The sequence below is a fragment of the Aspergillus affinis genome (assembly GCF_023601865.1).
Source record: "Aspergillus affinis strain CMG 70 chromosome Unknown NODE_40_length_256409_cov_85_802654, whole genome shotgun sequence".
In the NCBI taxonomy this organism is placed as follows: domain Eukaryota; kingdom Fungi; phylum Ascomycota; class Eurotiomycetes; order Eurotiales; family Aspergillaceae; genus Aspergillus; species Aspergillus affinis.
This window is the reverse complement of record NW_026515821.1, coordinates 155,689-176,069: the sequence shown is the minus strand read 5'-3', so window position 1 is coordinate 176,069 and position 20,381 is coordinate 155,689. Positions and strand designations below refer to the sequence as shown.

Genomic DNA, 20,381 nt, shown 5'->3' with positions numbered 1-20,381 from the left:
TTTGGTCTGATGATTTTGTCGGTTGTTAATCAGCAGAATTGCTGTATTGAGTAGTGTGGACGGAGTATGGGGCTGGGAACTAAATTGTCCTTCCTTTACTTGATCAGAGTATGACGGTATGACCTGTGTTATTTTCCGATTCAAATTGCGTTACCCACCCTCGACAAGAACAGGTGGTCCTGTTCATTTCGGCTCTGGGTAGAATGCATACGGAGTATACCGTGCCCAGTAGATAGTAGATACGGATACGTAGCAAGAAACTACTGTAGAGAGCCAGGAGCAATGAGTCTTGACACTCCACTGATCCATCCATTGCTCGTACACACGACTCCGTACACAGTAGAGCGAGTCTCTACTCCATACCTAGTCATACTCCATCACAACCTCACGGTTCCTCACATAAGAAGTAAATACCCCGTCCGGGGCGCTTAAAGCCAAGACATCCTAAGAGCCCCTCGTCCGATCTACTGCCCCGTCGGCAATTTCCCTGGTTAAATGTTCACTAACTAATACCTATGATGTGTTCAGGGTCCTCCGGGGACAGAAAATTTCCCGGGAGCGGCGGACAACGTAGAGCTTGAGTGAGCTATTTAAAGATTGTTGCGGCTAGCGTTGGACACTATTTCATGGCCATCGCGGCACTAACGGGTTGGAGTTGCTGGGGATGTCTGACTATTGGGGATCTAGTTATGGCACGGACGACCAACGTTGGGTGGTTACTGTGTGGACGGAGGACTCCGGTGGTTGGGGGTGTTGACTGGAGGAGAATTCTATGTACTGAGGAGAGTCCTACCAGATATTACCTAGGTAAGGAAATAGTTGGGAGGATGGTAGAGAAGACACTAACAGTCGAGTGTCAGATTCTTAATCGCGTGGGCAGAAAATGACAATGGCTGCCTGAGGATGCCGTCGACACCTGACGCGATAGGACCCCTGGGCCAATCAGGCCGAGATCCACCCGCCCGTGTCTCAGAAGGTTCCAGACCGTGACAGACGCGGATTGGTTGGCCAAAATAGTAGCCGGATTGTGTCCAATGAAGGACACTCGCGTGGGCCCCAACTGTTTCTTGTGGTTGCTCAAGTTTTTGCAGTCCCTTTGTTGACCTTGACAGTCCCTCTTCAGTGTAGTCGGAGTCTGTTGGAGGGTAATGGTATACAACACCTCGTGCGGTCTTCAATAGTAGTAAACCCCCCTTCCAGAGATCTCGTCCGTAGTGCCCGAGGACCAGGATCCAAAAAGGTCCCCACTGACCACGAATCACCCAGACTCCCACGTCTTGCGATTGCGAATCTCTCCAAATCCTGAGGTTGGAATGCGGTACTGGTAGATATGATAATGTTCCAGACCCGCCTCCACCGCGCTCCACCGGCGCTAACTGCCTCAGCGCCTCTTCTCTTGCTCTCTTTTGTCCTGTTCTTCCTGTCGTTTCTCCAGTCCCGCATCGTCATTACTGTCTTTTCTCCGCGGTCTGTTCATTTTTTTTTCTTTTTTCTTTTCTGTTCTTTTCTTCTTCTTCGCTTGTTCTGTTCATTCGTCGTTCTTGTCCATTCATAAACCCTTTTTCCTGGCGAGAAACTTCTTCGTCCTCAACGCACTTCCACCTCCAATTCGCCCCCTAACGGGTCCCATCCATGCCGTCTCGACTCTCTGGTCATGGATTCTAATCCTCTCGAACGCCGTGAGGGCGGTGCGGATCAATTCCTCGACCTCATTCAGGATCCGTTCAAATCGGCTGTATGTTTACCTTTTCCTTTGTTGACTCGTGGACGCAACGCGATTACCTCCCCGATTCTGTTTCCATCTCTTGCGACGCTAACTAACCCGATCCCCAGTTTCAAGTGAAAGCCGTCTGGGCCTCCTTGGCTACCTCCGCGGGTCTCGCCATCATCCTCGCCTTGCTCTTCTCGCTCTTTCGCCCGCGACACTCGGTGGTCTATGCCCCCAAAGTCAAGCATGCCGACCGCAAACACACTCCGCCTCCCGTGGGGAAGGGTCTTTTCGCCTGGGTGAAACCGGTCTTGAAAACCAGAGAGCAGGAGTTGATTGACATTGTCGGTCTCGATGCCGCCATCTTCCTGCGCTTCACCAAGATGTGCCGGAACATTTTCATCCTGCTCAGCATCATCGGCTGCGGCATCATGATTCCCGTCAATATCACCCAGAGTGACAGCAACGGCAATGACCTCACCGTCTTCTCCACCATGACCCCGTTGAATGTCAAAGCGAATGCCATTTGGAGTCAAGTCGTTTGCGCCTGGACGTTCGATATCATCATCGCCTACTTTCTCTGGAGTAACTACAAGGCAGTCCGAGCACTCCGCAGGGCGTATTTCGAAAGCTCGGAGTACCAGCGCAGTCTGCACGCCCGGACTCTGATGGTATGTCGTGCATCCTTGGTCAACCCCAGCTTTCCCCCGGTAACTCACCGATTGAATGTCTAGATCACCGATGTTCCTCCCTCGGCCCGATCCGACGAGGGTGTGATGCGCCTGGTCGACGAAGTCAACCCTACCGCCGCCGTACCCCGAGCTTCTGTTGGCCGTAATGTCAAGGGTCTCCCTGCTTTGATCAAGGAACACGAAGAAGCGGTGCGGGAGCTCGAGTCGGTATTGGCCAAATACTTCAAAAACCCCGACAAATTGCCCGTCAATCGCCCGACTATGCGGCCCCCGCGCAAATACAGAGGCGACGGCGTCAAAGGCAAAGTGGATGCCATCGACTTCTTGACCGACCAAATTCAACGGCTAGAGGAAGAAATTCGGCACGTGCGCGGGTCCATTGACAAGCGTAATGCCCTCTCCTTCGGCTTCGTCAGCTGGGAAATGATCGAGCATGCGCATGCGGTGGCCTACACTGCGCGCAACAAGCATTCTCAAGGCACGACCATCCGTCTGGCTCCCCGACCGAGCGACCTGATCTGGGAAAACCTGCCGTTGTCGAAAGGGGCTCGCAAATGGAAGCGGTTCATGAACTGGATCTACTCGGCCATCTTGACGGTGATCTGGATCGTTCCCAACGCCCTCATCGCCGTCTTCTTGTCGAACCTGAACAACCTGGGTCTGGTCTGGCCGGCTTTTCAGACCTCGCTGAACGGCCATTCCGAGGTCTGGGCCGCTGTGCAAGGTATTCTGTCACCCGCCATCACCTCTCTCGTCTACATCCTTCTGCCCATTATCTTCCGTCGGATGGCCATTCTAGCCGGCGACGTGACGAAAACCTCGAGAGAACGGCACGTGCTGCACAACCTGTACGCCTTCTTTGTCTTCAACAACCTGGTCGTCTTCTCCCTCTTCTCGGCCGCATGGACTTTCGTCGCAACGCTCGTCAAGTCGAACAGTGGCGAGGATGCCTGGAACACCATCAAAGGCGGGGCGCTCTACGGGAAGGTGATGGGCGCCCTCTGTCAAGTCTCGCCGTTCTGGGTGACCTACCTCTTGCAGCGAAACCTCGGAGCGGCCATCGACCTCGTCCAGCTGGTGAACGTGTTCTGGGTCTGGTTCTCCAAGACCTTCCTGTCTCCCACGCCCCGACAGGCTATCGAGTGGACGGCGCCGCCACAGTTCCAATTCGCCAGCTACTACAACTACTTCTTGTACTATGCGACGGTCGCTCTCTGCTTCGCTACGTTGCAGCCCGTCGTTCTTCCGGTTACCGCGCTGTACTTTGGCATGGATGCGATCATGAAGAAATACATGCTGCTCTACGTATTCATAACAAAGAACGAATCCGGCGGACGTTTCTGGCGGGTCGTATTCAACCGATTTGTCTTTGCGACGATCCTCGCCAACGTGGTGATCGCCCTGGTGGCTAAGACGCGCGGCACCTGGAACATGGTCTTCTGCGTGATTCCACTTCCCTTCTTGATGATAGCCTTCAAGATCTACTGCATGAAGACCTTCGACAGCGACATCAAGTATTACAACCGGGCCAATCTCAGCGACGCCGAAGCTCTGGCGGTGGGCAAACCCAGCAAGAAGGCCGGCGACCGACTCAACTCGCGGTTCGGCCATCCCGCCCTCTACAAGCCCCTGATCACTCCCATGGTGCATGCGAGAGCAGCCGATGCGCTGAGTCGCATCTACCGGGGTCGTTTGGGCTCAGTGGGTCCGGAGGGCGAGTACTCAGATATCGCCATGAATCCCATGTCCACGTCGCACCCGGGCAAGAAGATGGACGCTCCCCCGAACGCCCCCTTCGAGGTTGTTCCGGAAAACCACCTCGACTTCTCCTACTACAAGGACCGAGCCGACTTCCGCGACGAATTTGGCGGCGGCATCTACGGGCGCCCCGACGACCTCATTACCGAACGCTCTCACACTCCGCGCAGCCATCTGGGCGGCGAGTGGTCGCCCACCTCCTCGCGCGCATCTTCTCCGACGCCGTCGCTCCCGTCTATCCGGCCGTACGATCTAAATGGTAACGACCAGATTCACCCGGCGTTCCGCACGCCCTTGAACCGGATGGACAGCGGCCCGGTGGGCCAAGGGCTCTACCAGCATGAAGACGATAGTCATGCCGGGCTCCTCAGCCAGGCTCAAGGGCCAGCGATCAGCGAGACGACGACGCCGCTGGGTCGATGGCGAACCGGAGGATACGGGCCTGTGGATCAGGACGAACCCAATCCCACCTCATATGAGCATTTTCGTGCGCCACGATAGATTTTGAATGATGACCTTTTCTTTTTGTATTTTGTTGGGGACTGTGGACTTTTGGTTTATCTTGTTTATTTTTGTTTGATTGTTGATTGTATAGAGCGTGGGTCATGACGATTGTATTTTGGGACTACCTCGGAGTCAACAGGACATATGGTGCTGTACACAAGCATATCTGGACATTTGCTGTATTGTATTGCGCAGGAATTGGGTTGTACATAATATATAGAATTCTCTCCATTAAAATTTCTTGACATTGACACCAATTAGTGAAGATGAATGCCCTACGTGAATGTGGGCGGAAGTCCACGTTTTCTCCGGTCCGCCCTGATTCCCCCCTTTCGTTTCCACTTTATTTCCAGGGGTTGTCAACACTCCAACAACTACCTTTCTTTTGCTCCCCTTCACCTCCGTCAAGTCGGTTAGGTCAATTCCTACCTTAGAAGAGCTCCCTTAATCTCAAATCTTCCCAAATACTTCTCTCCGCCGACTTCTCACCAAAATACCTCGGCTCCCGCCCGGGCCGCATTTCCGAGGCCAACCGCTCCGACCAGCAATCAACACATCAACACATCAATAATCCCCGACCAGTGTGCGCAGGAGACGAACGGCGTTCGGCCCGGATCCTAAACCCAGTACCGTCGAATCACACGTATGCGGTCTGCTGAGCGCTAGGAACAACCGACTAGTGCCCAGCCTTCTGCCTAGCGACCTCGCGACGTGGTGCTCTGCCCGGATGTTTGCTCGTCTGGGAAACAGAAACAGACCATCGGACCCTTAAGACAACAGCAACGACACTATTGGTAGCAGCACGATTTATACCAAATATACTATATAGGAGAATGGCGTGGTATTCTATCCTCCCACAAGACTTGATCTACGTCGAGAGCTGGGCTGCTCGGTTCTTCGTAAGTTTGTTCATCCGCTCTGGCTGCCCCTCGTCGACATTGCAAGCAGACCGGGGTCAGTATGGACTTCTTGCTAACCTGCAACTCTACGATAGGTCATCCTCGGTATAATCACCATCTTCCCCTGGGCAGTACTTCTCATATTCGACGTGAGCCTGTATCTGTGGCGGACGTTGGGGTATGAACTCCCCGTGGTTGGAGGTCGCGCGAGAGGAATGCAACGACCGCGCGCGCCTAGCTTGAACGAGAGACCGGACGGGCAACGAAGAGCTTTCGGGCTAGCGGGTTATGAGGATATCAGTACGGCGACGAAGCTGGATGCTTCAAAGGCAGAGGGGTCGGTGAAACGGAGGACGCCGACCGATTCTAAGATGGAGGGTTAAGCAGTTTTGCTCTGCTTTATACTGTGTTCCGGTGTTTGGGTACTAGGTATTGGACAGTTCAGCCACCGAACCAAACTGAACTAAGAAGCTGATTGGGGAAACGAGCGTGGTCTATCTATGCTCTGGTGAGCAATGCGATATCCTTTTCTCTCCTCAGCTGCTGGATTCGGTTTAGTGGCTGAGCAGCGGGGAGGGTCGGTCTGCCAGCCAGAATCCTTCATGTCTCTCCCTTGTCTTGTCCTGCATGCAGATCGCTCGAGGTTCAGGTCCGCTCGGTGCTTGGTGCAATCGGCGGTGGGCGGCCTTGCCGGCAAATCATAACAGGCACTGATATTTAAGATCCGCGGTTGCTGGTCCGAAGGTTTGGGGTTGACTTTCCTCTATCAACATCCCCACTTGAACAGCATCGAGGCACGGCCACAATGCAGCTGGACAGCCTGGACGACTGGATTCTCTACGCCGAGAGGAATCCTTTGGTTGTCCTCTTCTTGGTCGTAGCAATCTGGCTGTTCAGTCTATGGAACCGAGTACGATGCACCCCTCTGCCAAATGGTCAAGATAAGACTAACCAACCAACCCACGCAGAGGCAGCTCGATATCCACGGCCATGATTTCTCGTCAGGATCAACGGGCTATCCGCCCATTGAACCGCTGCCCGATTTCAACTGGGAAACCGCCGAACCGCTATGCTTCCGGCCCTTCAAGCCCAAATACCATCTGACAATGGGCAAGTTGGTCGTTGCGACTCCACCAAGGAGCTTTTGCATTCTAACACCATGACAACGCAGCGCTGTCCTCTCTCGACCCTTCTGCCCTCATCCCTATGGATAAGACATATAAGGACCGACTGGCTCTTCGCGCTGATCTGCTGCGCCAATACCCCGACGTCGTCATCGCCATCAACGACCCCGAGGATCCTCACGTCCTCGCCGCGATCAATGAACTCTACACGTTCGTCGTGGGCTCTTACCTTCCCACCCGATACCCTCGGATGTTCCAAGTGATCCGGACCGCGGAAAAACGCACCGTCCTGCAAAGCCTCGTTACCGGCCATGAGGCACCACTGAACTGGACCGCAACCCCCCAAAACGGCCGCCAACAGCTCGAAATCCTCGGCTCCCTCGTAGACGAGGATTTTCTCATCCTCCTACCGGAATCCTCTCCCTCTTCGTCCAGCCAGGACCCGGACCCAACTCCAACACCCACCGACCCAGAAGAAAAAGAAAAAGGTGAAGATGAACCAGAACCCAAATACGTCCTCCGCGCCTACACCGCCTATTTCCCATCGGGCTTCAACCCAGCTGAGAAGATCGGTCTGAGGCTGACGAACATCCACGCCCCGGTGCCAGGGTACAAGGAGAAGCTGGAACGCAGTATGGACCGGTTCTTTACGCGTATTGAAGTCGGGAAGTTCGTACAACGGGTCAATTGGAGCGTTCTGACAAAGACGGAATTGTTTGCGGCATTCGGGGGTGTCCATGGTACTGAGGGTGAGGGTAGGGGTGAGAATGAGGTGATCGAGGACGGGGGGTTGGATGTTGATTCGGTGGGTGTCCCCTCCTCTTTTCTTTCTCACATCATTTCGGTTGCTCGATGGACTCTGAACTCAGACTCAGACTATATATGATGGGTTCTGAAACTCGAACTAACCAAGTTAAATGATGATATAGACCGTCCTCCGCTGTGAACGCCAAACACTTCATCGCCTCCCTCACACCAAAGCCCTCGTCTTTGCTTTCCACACATACACGTATCCGATCCAATCCGTCAAGGATGAAGGACTCGGCGAGGATATGGCCGTCGCGATTGACGGTCTCAAGGAGGGGAATGTCCCTGAGATGCATTGGTATAAGAGAGCGCCGGTTTGGGGCGATGCGGTGAAGAGATTCTTACGGTCTTAGATTTTGGTGTTCCTAAATCTAATGTCATGCTTTTTGTTCGGTTCGGTTCATGTTCAGATTCAACTACGTTCATTCATCTTCATCGTCTATGCCATTTTTTATTTTTATTTTTTCTAACTCATAGTTCCAACCCTAGACTAAGAGAAAGAAAGTCTAACGCAATCGCTGAACCACCTTAATCAGATCAGCAGAAACACCCATAGCAGTGACATCACCACCGGCACCGGCACCCTGCACAATCAAGGGGTTTCCACCGTAACGCTTCGTATAGAAGTTAATGATGTTATCGCTGCCCTTGAGACCCGCGATGGCGCTATCGCGATCGAACTGCTGCAGACCCACGCGGACCTCCTTCTTGCCGACATCCACGCTTCCCACGTACCGCACCACCTTGCCCGCCTTCTCGGCGTTCTCCTTGATCGCCGCCATCTGGGCATCGAACTCCGGCAGACGCGTCATGAACTGCGTGATGCCGTCCGCCGTGGAAGGCAGGGAGGCCAGCTCATCAGGGATGAGCGACTCGATGGGGAACGAGTCCGGCGCCTGGACGTCCAGACCCGCGATCCGTGCCAGGATCGTCAGCTTCCGCGCCACGTCCATGCCGTTCAGGTCGTCGCGGGGATCGGGCTCCGTGTAGCCGAGCTCTTTAGCCTGGGCGACCACGTCGCTCCATTTCGCGGACGAGGAGGAGCCGCTGGGCGCGAAGGTGTTGAACAGGAAGGAGAGCGTGCCCGAGAAGACACCCTCGATGCGGGTGACCTCATCGCCGGTGGCGACGAGGTCGCGCAAGGACGAGATGACGGGGAGGCCGGCGCCGACGGTGGATTCGTGGTAGACGAGGGCGTTACCCTGGGCGGCGGAGGCGAATATGTCTTTCCAGAGGGCGAGGTCGGACGAGAAGCCCTTCTTGTTTGGGGTGACGATGGAGATACCGCGGCGGAGGAAGGTCGGGTAGGAGGCGGCGAGGGCGGGGTCGCTGGTGTTGTCGACGAGGATGGACCGGCCAGGCGCGGCGGAGAGGTAGGCGGCGATTTCGTCGGCGGAGAGCGCGCCCGATTTGGTGAGCGAGGGGGTCGAGACGGCGGCTTGCCAGTCCGACGTGGCGGGGATAGAGGGCGAGTAGGCCGGTGTCGGCGAGAGGAGGGTCTGCGTGGAACGCGCGAGGAGGACGAGTTGGGGGGCGTTGGGGAGACGGGCGAGTTGGTTCAGGAAGGCAGAGCCGACGCCGCCGACGCCTGGATGGAAGGATGGGGTTAGTATAGTGTTGTAGGTTTGATTGAGTTGAATTGATGCGTCGAGTCATAGCCATCCTGAACTTATACTGAGTGGAGTTGAGAAAGACATACCAATGACACCGAGGTAGATAGGGCTGGCCATGATGATTGAAGGATGAAAACTAAAGACTGTAATTGATTAGATCCGCAAGGCCACAAAAATCAATCAGAATCCCTGACTAACCTTCGAATTGAAACGGGGAGAGAAGATGAAGATGGAGAGCAGAAGACGAGCCAACTGAAATGGATGGAGGGGTTCCGTCGCGGGGGTCCTCTGCTGAGTCATTATTCCCCCGAAAGCGGTGACCGCCTTGCTCCGATTGCGTCTTCGTTCTCGCTCATGCGAGCCTCGATATCAAAACATCAACCCAATCAGCAATCCACTCTCCCTTAATATCATAATGTCCGACTCCCTCTACGGAATCCCGCGTCCCAAAACAAGTTCAACCTCGAAATCCTCCGCCCCCTCAGCCTCCAACCTCGCTTTCACCACCACCCTCTCCTCGCTCATCTCCCAAGACTCAAAAGACGCATCCACCACCTCGTCATCAACACGCAGCGGACGCCCCCGACCGTCGAAATCAAACAAATCAGACATCTTCGCGCGACACAACAAAGGCGCCCAAAAACGTGCCGCCGCTGATCTCCGCGACGACGAGAATGGCGTGTTCCAGACACACCAGCGCACGGAGGACATTGGTGGCGCGGACACCGCAGCGCTACATCGTTCAAAGCGGCGCATGCAGGAGAAGGCAAGGGTGTATGAAGAGTTGAAGGGCGGGGCGTATTTGGCGGCGGATAGTGATGATGAGGAGGATGGTTACGGACGAGGAGGAGAGACGGGCAGTACAGATCAATATTTCGCTCGATTGCGACGGAAAGAGCGCGAGGGGCTGGTGGATTTTGATCGGAAATGGGCAGACGCGGAGCGCGAGAAGGGATCCGGATCGGAAGAGGAAAGCGATGCGGAGGATGATGACAACGCCTCCGTCGTGTCCTATGAAGATGAGCTGGGTCGGACACGTCGCGGGACCAGGGCCGAAGCGGCGCGGGCGGCGCGAGCAAAGGCGGATGAAGAGTCGGGCCAGCGGTCGAATATGCAGGAGCGTTGGCGTCCGTCGCGCCCGGAGAACTTGATCTACGGGGAGACAGTGCAGGCGGAGGCGTTCAATCCGTCGGCCACGGCTGCGTCGCAGATGTCATATCTGGCTACGCGAAGGGATCGGTCGCCTACGCCGCCGGGAGAAACGCATTACGATGCTGACGCCGAGGTCCGCAACCGGGGAACTGGGTTCTATGCGTTCTCGAAAGACGAGACGGTGCGACGGCAGCAAATGGAAGAGCTCGTTAGCGCGCGTGATGAAACTCAGAGGGCGCGGGAAGCTCGGCAGAAGAGGAAGGCCGAGAGGGAGCAGGTCAAAGACGAACGAAGAAAGGCAATCGGCGAACTGCGGTCGAAGAGGCGTGCGGAGATGTTCTTGGCTGGGTTAGGCGACGTGGGAGATTGGACTGGATCCGCCCCGGTGGAAACAGATGCCTAATGATCTGTATACTGTTGCATTTGATATTTATGATACCCCCCTAGATTAATGAATTGATCCTTGTTTCTGAACTTATAAGACATAGACATTGTTGACGCGCAAGAGAGCAATGAAAAGGGTATAAAAGTTCACATCGATGGACCATATAGAATCAATCGCTGCCCACCCAGTTAAAGAGTTCCTAAATACAAAAAATAGAAAAGTCAGGCACAAGATCAAGTGAGAAAGCAATGGTACCGAGTCATCAGCGTCAACGTCGATTCATCATATCGTATGGCCATAGCTCGTGAGTCGTTATGGTTATATACTATCCAATATTAGAGTGCGGTTCTGTATACCAGCATCATAAAGCGTCCTGTTTTTGTGTTCTTTTTTTCTTTCTTTCAGTTTTGTGAGAAAACGATCGGTTGTGAAATTGACAATACTTGAAACCTCATCTGTCAAAGCGGTTGCAAGGTCAACTTTTTCATGAGTGTGCAAGTTCCGTCATGGTTTCCATGAACCCCTGGGCGTCTAATCCTCTCGTTAGTCAACTTCCACGTGTATAACTGATGTTGAGCATGTCCAAACTTACCAGCTTTATTTGTGAATTTTAAAATGTGCTCCCCTTTAGATGTTCGAGGGGCATTATAATCGGAAATTGTAAGAACGGTGGGGTGAAGTTCACGCAATACCACAACTTTGCTGTCCATCCGCCGAATCCAACCTCGACTGCGGATGTTGTGCGTGATAAAGGCAGTCCATACTGGCGCTCTGAATAAATATAATAGTTAGCCAGAAGATCATGACCCACCACATGGCTGTTTCTTACCGTTTCATTTCCCCCTTATGTACGGACGCCTGGAGTCTGACGGCCCCAGAAATGTTGTCCCGGTAGACGCGCAGGGCATGGAGAAAATTATCATCGACGATTTGCCTAGCACATGTATTAGCATAATGGATTTTCTCTCTGCTGGTTACGTGGCTCTCTTACCCTCCAAACAACTCCTCTTCGTCGTCTAACTCGTAGTCACGAATGCGTTCCACGGTTTTGTGGCAATCCTGAGCGCGAAGGGCCAAGAAGGTGCAAAAGAAAAGCACCATATCTACTCAATCCATCAGCAATGTCCCTAAAGTAAGCAGAGCACTGTACATACGTTCAATAGTGCTGAACTTGAGGTTGGCCCACAACTCAAGGTCATACTTTCCACGGCGGCGCCGGCACAGCTGCAAACAAGAGCCAACCCGAAAGACCTCCAGCATATTCAAGGGAAGACAGGAATATTCATTCGACCTCGAACCCCGTGGAGTCTTGCACATAATGCGCGCTCGATGGTCCTCTTCACGTTGGTAGAAGTAGACGTGAAGCTCGGAGTCCCCATTGAAAGCCCTGTAGGATGTCAGCCCGGTTCATGCAAAGTGAAATCTCCACGACGAACATACAGTTGAACTAGTTCTTCAAATCCTTCCTCGTGCAGCCATCGCCTAGCTCCAGGCTTTATATCCCCCAGACATTTAGAGCTAGGGTTATATCAGCACCCGGTCTTATAGAGATCGTGTTGTCAAAAGTTTCCTCACCTTTCGCCTACGTATGGGATAGTAGTCTTTGGATGGTCATCTAGAAACACCCTTCGGGCCCAATGATCGCTAGGGAAAGTGGAACCGAAAGAGTTGCTTGTGACTGAGCTTGTGAGAGGGGAGCCCGGTATATCGGGAACGGATGGAGGAATGTCCGAGGAGGTCCCTGATGATGGAGAGAGAGGCGTTTGTGGAGACGACCGAGAAGGTCTCTGCCGTTCATATGACCTTCGGTTGCGAGGTTTGCGATCGCTGACAGGGCTACCCGGATCGGCACTGTTGCTGCTCACAGTGGACGGCGTGCTCAGCGAGATGGAGCCCAGCTGGGGTATAAGGCGATTGCTCTGTTGTATATATAGCGCTTTGATGTTGCTGCGGAGATTGGACATAAGAATTACATCGGGATGTTTGCTAGATCCAGCCGGTAAGGTTAATGCTACTCCTGATGCGGACGGGGAAAAAGCAAAGATTCAAGACGACCTACTCTTTCATAAAATCATCCAATTCATTCAGGAAGGTCTTATACTTGGCCAAGCGCGTGGACAAAGAATCTTGCGATTCTTCCCGGAAGTAAGTGCATAGATGCAACCATGTACGCTTGTAGGTATCTCGACTAGAAGCCGGTCGCTCTTCTAGATCCCCAAAGAAGTCGACGATGTCCTCCAGTGTGTACTTTAAACTAGTACGGACTAGTTCAAAGTCGGCATGGGCAGCGGCATAGTTGTGACGATAGGATCGGTGTTTCGTCAGGTCCTCCAGCTTCTTCAGAGACGTGCTAATGGAATATAGATCGGCAATAAGACCGGTGATTTCGGTAGAGTGTTCGGGCAGAGGATCGCGAAACATGGTGAAGCCCGCGGCCACGTCTTCGGCATTATCGGCAGAAGTGCGCAGGGCCATAGTGGATGAGCCTCTAGTGTTGACCATGCATATATAAAGATTTGGCCCTTGCCTTTAGACCGCAAAAGAAACAAATAGGAGGTTTTCGTAGGGCCGAACTCGTGGAGAGGGATGTGTAAAAAAGAAGACGGTGAAAGGCAGCCCGCCCACAAGATATACGCCGATCACAATCACAAGTGGGATGTTTAAATATAAAGGACGGAACTAAGATAGGGCAAACGTCTTTTAATGCGGCCAGGCCGGAGACACAAAAAAAAATAATAAATAAAAAAAAGCTTCACACAGTGGGACTACAAAGTAATCAGAAAATCGACCGGGGAGGGGGGCAGCCGAACGACAACTCAGTCACAAACGGACAATGAAAGGAGTCAGAAAGCGACGTTCTATCGGCAAAGACACCCCTCCGATGCATGTCGATTGGCGTCTTCCGGAAGAAGACCGCAAGTAGGACCCAAAAGGGATCCGCCAAAGCACAGGGTCCAGCAGAAGCAAAGTGGACGGTAGGAAAAATAGAGTCAATCTAGTAGTCAAGCAGGGAAGCATCAATCATCCGTCCAGGCAAGAATGCGGGCACAAGAATCCTTTGAAGTGGGGCAGGATCTCGTCAATGGACCGTGTCCGAGACCCTCAACCATGCAATGCTTACTTGCGGCTCTCAGACAGACAAATGGAGCACAATGGGGTGAAACCAGAAGGCCTCCGAGGGCTGGCTAACTGTCTTTGGGATTGGGAGCGTTGACGTGTTCATGCGGCTTTGGAGAGAAGAAGCCAATAATGGGCGGCGGAAGTGGATGGGCGGAATTGAGCGGTGATGGGAGAGATGAAGAGAAGAGAAGCGGGATGGTGTGCAACCCCGCGAGTCTGGTCATTCGTCCATGCTTTGGCATGTCATTGCAGAAATGGACTCGGATGATTGGGAAGCATTAAGTTATCATCGCCATTCTCATTAGAGCATGAGCATCCGTATCAAATTGGTTGCAGATGTGTGGGGACAACCGTCTGTACAACCGGAGTGAGCGAGGGATCATCAACGGAAGAAGTAAAGAAGTTGTACTACGAGGAGATGAAGCCTCAAGTCACGGGGATTCCGGTTGGTCACGAGACTCGACATGAAGGAGACTCGGAGTACAACGCATTGTTATGAGTTTCTGATTAAACTTCCTTCCCCTGGCATCTTCATCGACTGAGTTCAAAACAAACACTCCGAAGAACTCGATCGCTACCGAGGAGTACGGTGCTTACACTGTCTATTTGCAGTATAGCTCTCGATCCAGCCATGCAGCTTGGGACGCGTTCCCTTTCCTGGCAGTTTTTGCGAGCCCTAAATGAAACCGCCAGGTTCAAGCTAATTTCTCCTACTAGGTGCGAACCCGAAGACTTCATGATGGGGCAAGAGTATAAAAGAACCAGTCCAGCATCGTGTCCGGAGTACCGTCCCTGGTTTTGCGTGGCTAGTTTGACAACCGCCATGCAGATCTCCCCAAGTCATCTAGATTCAGTTCGAGTCATCCAGACATATGCACTTCAGTGGTCTGGCCGTGATCTTCGGGCAGACACGCAGTGGATGAATAAACAGGGGACGAGTTTTGCGCCAGATATCGAGTGTTGACGTGCAGAGATGGACGCTGTCGTCGCATGACAGGCTTCTCCACCTCAGGCGCGGTCCAACTTGTGTACCTGGTACGGAGGACTGGTGGTGATACTTGGTAGTGTCTCGTAGGAGAGAATACGGAATAGATAAAGCCGGCGCTTCCCTTATCTGCATTCTGACGGGCTGCACCGGAAGGAATCCTTCACGGCCTGAACAACTTGACGGCCAGCTGTTCTGGCCTCAGGCATCAATGCCGAGGTCGGAACCACGACGCGTCGGACACGTAAACAAGCAACCCCCGCGTCAGTCTTTCTCGGTCATGACGCCGCCAACACAAGGACTCTCGCCCACGCGGACAACGCCTATTCCCAAAGAAAGGTCCAACAACAGGAGCATGCGGCGCTGGCATCCACCATGAAGGGAAAAAAAAAAAAAAAAAATAACAGACAAGAAATGAAAGAAGGATGCGGTCAATTAGGCTAGTATACAACAAAGCTTGCGTTGCGTTACAACACTCTCTGCAGCTTCCATTCTTATTGCACCATAGATACTCGAAAACGAGGTAATCCCGTCGCTCGTAATCATCGGCGCCGGGCTCCTCGATTCGTCCCAAAAGCCGCCATGTCGTACAGTAAACATTTCCCATCGAAGATCCTTCATAAACAGAAAAAAGCAAGGAAATACCACCGTCATCCCATACCAGAAGCCATTGAGGAAAAAGGAAATATAAGAAGCGACGAAACACAGAGGCCAGTAATCAGCGAAAACAAACGACACAGAAACGCCAACCGGTCAAGCTAAACGAGACCTGCTAAGGGGAAGAGGTAAACATTTAGGATGATTCCTCGTCCGAAGCGGCGGCTCCGGCCTATCGCATTGTTAGCAGGGCTCTCCTTCAGGTTTCAGGACGCTGCTGTGGGGGAACTCACGGCGTAGCTGGCCTTCTCATCTTCATAACGCTTCTTGTCGGTAGCGGCCTTCTCCTCATAGGGACGACGGTCGGTGTCGTTCAGAGCCTTCCACTTCTCACCGAGCATCTTGCCAACCTGACCTGCAAAGCAGTTAGCATTGGCCGAGACGCAAATTTCGGGCGCAAGACTTACCGAAGGTGATGCCGGGGTTCTCCTCGCGAACCTTCTCACGGTTGTCGTTGGCGAAGAACATGTAGGCGGAAAGACCACGCTTGGGAGCGTTGGGGTCTGGAATCGTGGTCAGCGGTGCCTCAAAGGATGGCAATGGGGAGACACATACCCTTCTTCTTCCGCTCAACACGGGCCTTAGGCTTGCGGGTGGTCTTCTCCTTAGGCATATTGAGTGATTAAGTCTATTGATGCTTCGTTAGAGAGGATCGGATGAAACGCTTGAGTGAGGTGCAATGACAGAAGAACAGGTCCTAACAAAATGCAAGGTAACGACAAAATAAAATTCAATCAAAGGGAATCTGAGCGACGACGCGATGGTGTGCGCGCAATCGAGAGTGTGGGCGCTGCGCGGTGTTGCGCGCAGCCCAAACAAGAGTAGAGTGATCGCGGGCGCAGGTCAAACACGCAAAGGAAAAGCGCGCAAAAACAACTGCCTAGCAATTGACTTCGAAGACGACATGTCTCAGAATAAGAAATCGCAGGGAGTCAAATTTGCCAGTGGGAAGCAATAGGCGCGAACATGATGCTTGATCAGGGATGTATATAGTTGCCGGCGCAGATGCGCGACAGCAGGACGGTGCGGACGTGAAGAAAAACTTCAGGGAAATGACATTTTGACCAAGCAAATAAGATGGAAACAAGACGTTTTGAAGGGAAAAAGAAAAAAGAAATTGCGTGGTAGAAGCATTGCGAAGAAAGGGAGGTTGTGTTAGGGTACTCACCGACGCGGATATGCGTACTTTTTTGTATGGGGGAGAGAATTGTATGGGAGAAGGGAAGCGTAGTGAGAGAGTAGTAGTAGAGAGAGTGAGTGAGAGAGAGGGAGAGGGAGAGGGGAGAGTAGTAGTAGTAGGAGGGAGAGAGCGAGCGAGGGAGACGGGAAGGCGGGCCACCGTGACTGAAGGACTGAAGGGGGGTGAAGTGGGCAGCACAGCAAGGGAATTCCTGCTCACTGGCTGGTCGCTCGCTCTGGGAGGGGGGGAATCCAAATGACCGGTATCGTACCATACGTCTCGTACCCAGCTTGCCCAGCTAAGTCCGGTGCACACCTCAGGTACCCCAGGATGCCTCAGCGAGGGAATTTCTTTTTGAGAGCATTTAGTTCTCCGTCTACTACTATTTTTTTTTTCTTCGTTAAAATCGATCTTTCTTTCAAGTTCGACTAAAATTGACAACTTGTTCTTTTTTTTTTCTTTCTACCTCTACAGGTGGACTCCGTGGTTTTTATGGCGTACACCGTACTCGCTCGCAATGTCGTCAAACAGAGCTCTCTCTCTCTCTCTCTTCTGCGTGTGTGTGGGTGCGTTGCTGAGCAATCGACCTGGAGCTCCACTGTTGTCTGACTGTACTGTATATTACAATACCCTCCTCATACCTTGAGGGTTTCCGTGGAGGTGTAAGGTAGGCAGGTAATCTATGGTACGCCACTAAGAGTCAGTAGCAGTACCTAGGTAGCAACAGACTAGACGGGAAAGTGAGTCGGAGCATTTGTTGGTAACAGGTAAGTTACCTCTGCGCGTAGGATTTTCCGTAGGCGAAAGGCGGTGCTAGTACGGATCATACTACTGAGTGTACACCGTAGAAGCGAGCAGCGGGCGGTGTGCACCAAGCATCCCGGTGCGTACTGCTAAGAAGTAGCTGAGCCCTCTGCTCCGAGTCACATGACTGCCTCCGATCTGCGCAGCGCGATTTCCCAGATCAATCAGAAACGGTACATCCATTCATTATTGCATTCACACAGAGCCTACAGACGTTGGGAGGAAAACGCTACCAGCAAATCATTGCTCCCTTTATTCTAAGTTAGATGAACAAGAAGATTTCCCCCACATTACTATTCTTGAGGGGAAGCGAGATTTTTGTAGTCTCGACCCGCGGATCAAACGCGGGGGCCTCTTGCAGACGGAGATGCGATACCCTCCGAGAATTAGTAGTGACTGGAATGAGGAGATTTAATTCAGATTGAAAGCGAAAGCCTGCAATAAAGAGCCCTAGGTACATACCAGTATTGGAGGACATACTCAGTCGCAGAGCTACAATATGTCACCTACACCATATCGACTAAATGGAGGGGAAACTCGCCATTGCAGGACGCTCTGATTCCAGCTATTCATTGGGATAGAGAATAATAATTTTAGAATGAGAACCAACTGTCCGATTCAATGTGAAGTACGGAGTACACCGTATGCCACGCTCCGAACCTACTCTGTAGGTGTACTGCTTACGCCCGCACTCGGTCCTCCTTTCCAGTCAGGTGTGCGTGCCGATAGATACCCTGTTGTTTAACATAACTATGGCACGAGGCTTAGTGACCTAGCTATGCCCGCACTTGAGATGTTGTACGGAGTACTCCATACATGCTTCGTCTTGCTGTGGACAGACCCTGCAGGCTCGACACTAGGCCCTGATCAAATGAAATAGCATACGGCATACGCGGCTTCCCTTGCACCGGGGATAGGTATTTCTGTCCCTTGCCCGGCTGGGTAGTATTTGCCTAGTGGCATTCGTAGTCCAGATGACCAGTGGCTTGCTGCTTTAGAGCCGTTTGTCTGTGTACACTCTACAGTACATACTTACATGCCTGCCGGAGGGTCCTTGTGGCAGCAGAAGGCTGAAAGAGGACCAGCGTACTTCATGCTGTGTAAAATTTGAAAAAGAAGAAGAGACATACATATAACTAAGTGTCGAGATAATTGTTTTTCCCGAGTAACCATATTCGTCACCGCGATCCCTGGTGCTCGGATCGACTATTGTAATTGTCGGTTATTATTATTATTGATTGTCCAATGCTGCAGAGGCCGACTGGAAATGGAAATTAAATGCCACCGTAGACCGGGCTAAACAGCACCCGTCAAAGATACCGGCAAAATAACCGGGCATGTAAGCGCTCTGCCACTCCGTTAGTTAATGGTAACAATAATAGTAATAATAATAATAATACCAATAATGAGGGGGTCATGGAGTCCTCCTGGGCTGGTTCCAAGTGGAAACGCCGGCTCCCCTTGGACCTTTCCCAAAAATTGCCTCCCAAAATCCATCATGCTCGTTTGGCGCTGATGGTTCCCTGAATTTTAAATTCCTTCTTGCTATGGCGTATGTGACTTTTGGGCAATTAAATGGCGCCTTTATTATTTTTTACCTCTGTTTTTACAGGGTCATGTGGTATTGACTATTTAGAAAGAATAACTAATACATAAGGTATGTAATCCGTACTGAGTAACTTAGGTAGACAGTCCTGGAGCTCTTTCAGTTTCCGCACAGCATGACGAACGCCTTCCATCACCGGGGATACCATGATGTCACGTGGGTCCCCGTCCTTTCTTGCGGCTTCCATGTTGGTCATTGAATTCCATCGACGAGGAGGCAGTGTTTACATATGGATTTACCATGGATTTACACCTTACATAGTACGCAGGTACTTCGACTGTGGTAGTAAAGTTATTTCAAATTCCAGTCAATAGGGTATAGTCCCAATCCAACACCTGCCTTGTCTAGGTACCAGCATAATAAGCATCAAAAGACCCAGCAACATGCATATCAGTTCATCAAGTGCATCACTCATCAGATTCATCCAGAACAAGGGCCGTGAGGGCCTCGTCATCCGCCCAATTTATTCCACTTCCAACGACCATGGCGCTTGCTATATTTTTCATGATATCCCACTTGGCTTTGCTTTTCTTGTGATCTTCCTTTGCTTGGTCCAATTGCGATACCAGTTCCTCATCCTCGAGGCGTTCTTTCCATGATGCATCATCCTTGGTGAGTTCTAGTAGTTCACGTACAAGCTCCTGGTTCTTTTTATGAAGCTTTCGATTTTCAACCTCCACGGATGATAGGTTCTTCATCGTCGTATTGTGCGCCGAGTTGAGGTTCTCATGCGCTAGGGAAAGTGCATCCCGGCGGTTAATCAGGCGAAGAAGATCACTATGTTTCCTTAGGGATTGTCTTTAAAGATTTTGGCAATGTATGGGCCAACAGCGGGCAAACTCACTGTTCAGCTGGGGACGTCGCTTTCAGGTGAACAGCTTTGAGAGTAGGGTCAGTCATCAGGATGTTTGCGACAGCTTTCCTCCTGACCGTGTAAGTAGCTCTCGCCTCGAGAAGCTCGCGTTCAGCGATGGCCAGCTGCTCTTCGACATTGTCTCCAGAGAGCAACTGAGAGTCTGTCGCTATGTTAGTGTTTGATGTTACAAAGGCACCGAGTCCACTTGTAGAAATTGGTTTAAGGGTTACCTTGTTGAAGTAGCGCCTTTTCTAATTGTTGTTCCTGGATCTGGCGATGGAGCTGCAGGATCGACGCCTCTTTGTCGGAGAAAGACACGGTATCTCGAGAGTCATTGGCGGCAATTTCTACTAAGACGGCCTCACCCGGGTCAAGGTGAGGCAGAGAACGAGTCTTTGACGAAGCCATCGAGCTAGGCCCCGTGGCAGAGCGGAGAAACAAGCATCGTGTGATGGCGAGCGGATTTCTATTTTGGCTGGTGGCAGGCGGTGGAGAAGCCGCTCGATGAATGCTTCCGGGGCAGCGCGTCAT

At 52.2% G+C, this 20,381-nt stretch overlaps 7 protein-coding genes across 7 annotated transcripts; 3 read left to right on the top strand and 4 right to left on the bottom strand.

Annotated features, from left to right (window-relative positions):
- Positions 1–1,654: 1,654 nt before the first annotated feature.
- KD926_007229 (putative DUF221 domain protein) lies at positions 1,655–4,659 on the top strand (the record flags this gene model as incomplete). Its single annotated transcript, XM_053100063.1, has 3 exons — positions 1,655–1,735; positions 1,834–2,379; positions 2,443–4,659. 3 exons carry the CDS (start codon positions 1,655–1,657, stop codon positions 4,657–4,659), a joined length of 2,844 nt encoding a protein of 947 aa, XP_052956256.1.
- Positions 4,660–5,495: 836 nt separating this feature from the next.
- Positions 5,496–7,845, top strand: KD926_007228 (heme-dependent oxidative N-demethylase family protein; the record flags this gene model as incomplete). The annotated part of the gene is made up of 4 exons (XM_053100062.1): positions 5,496–5,561; positions 5,657–5,939; positions 6,733–7,490; positions 7,615–7,845. The coding sequence occupies 4 exons, from the start codon at positions 5,496–5,498 to the stop codon at positions 7,843–7,845; spliced, it is 1,338 nt and encodes a 445-aa protein (XP_052956255.1).
- A 153-nt stretch (positions 7,846–7,998) lies between these two features.
- Positions 7,999–9,222, bottom strand: KD926_007227 (homoserine dehydrogenase; the record flags this gene model as incomplete). Its single annotated transcript, XM_053100061.1, has 2 exons — positions 7,999–9,080; positions 9,192–9,222. 2 exons carry the CDS (start codon positions 9,220–9,222, stop codon positions 7,999–8,001), a joined length of 1,113 nt encoding a protein of 370 aa, XP_052956254.1.
- Positions 9,223–9,520: 298 nt separating this feature from the next.
- Positions 9,521–10,660, top strand: KD926_007226 (CCDC174 family protein; the record flags this gene model as incomplete). The annotated part of the gene is made up of 1 exon (XM_053100060.1): positions 9,521–10,660. One exon carries the CDS (start codon positions 9,521–9,523, stop codon positions 10,658–10,660), a length of 1,140 nt encoding a protein of 379 aa, XP_052956253.1.
- Positions 10,661–11,126: 466 nt separating this feature from the next.
- On the bottom strand, positions 11,127–13,117 carry KD926_007225 (uncharacterized protein; the record flags this gene model as incomplete). Its single annotated transcript, XM_053100059.1, has 8 exons — positions 11,127–11,173; positions 11,235–11,413; positions 11,472–11,576; positions 11,634–11,745; positions 11,797–12,029; positions 12,083–12,160; positions 12,218–12,628; positions 12,702–13,117. The coding sequence occupies 8 exons, from the start codon at positions 13,115–13,117 to the stop codon at positions 11,127–11,129; spliced, it is 1,581 nt and encodes a 526-aa protein (XP_052956252.1).
- A 2,423-nt stretch (positions 13,118–15,540) lies between these two features.
- nhp6 (high-mobility group nucleosome-binding protein) lies at positions 15,541–16,017 on the bottom strand (the record flags this gene model as incomplete). The annotated part of the gene is made up of 4 exons (XM_053100058.1): positions 15,541–15,576; positions 15,638–15,759; positions 15,812–15,907; positions 15,960–16,017. The coding sequence occupies 4 exons, from the start codon at positions 16,015–16,017 to the stop codon at positions 15,541–15,543; spliced, it is 312 nt and encodes a 103-aa protein (XP_052956251.1).
- A 3,384-nt stretch (positions 16,018–19,401) lies between these two features.
- Positions 19,402–20,258, bottom strand: KD926_007223 (centromere protein H; the record flags this gene model as incomplete). The annotated part of the gene is made up of 3 exons (XM_053100057.1): positions 19,402–19,771; positions 19,839–20,010; positions 20,081–20,258. 3 exons carry the CDS (start codon positions 20,256–20,258, stop codon positions 19,402–19,404), a joined length of 720 nt encoding a protein of 239 aa, XP_052956250.1.
- Positions 20,259–20,381: the final 123 nt, after the last annotated feature.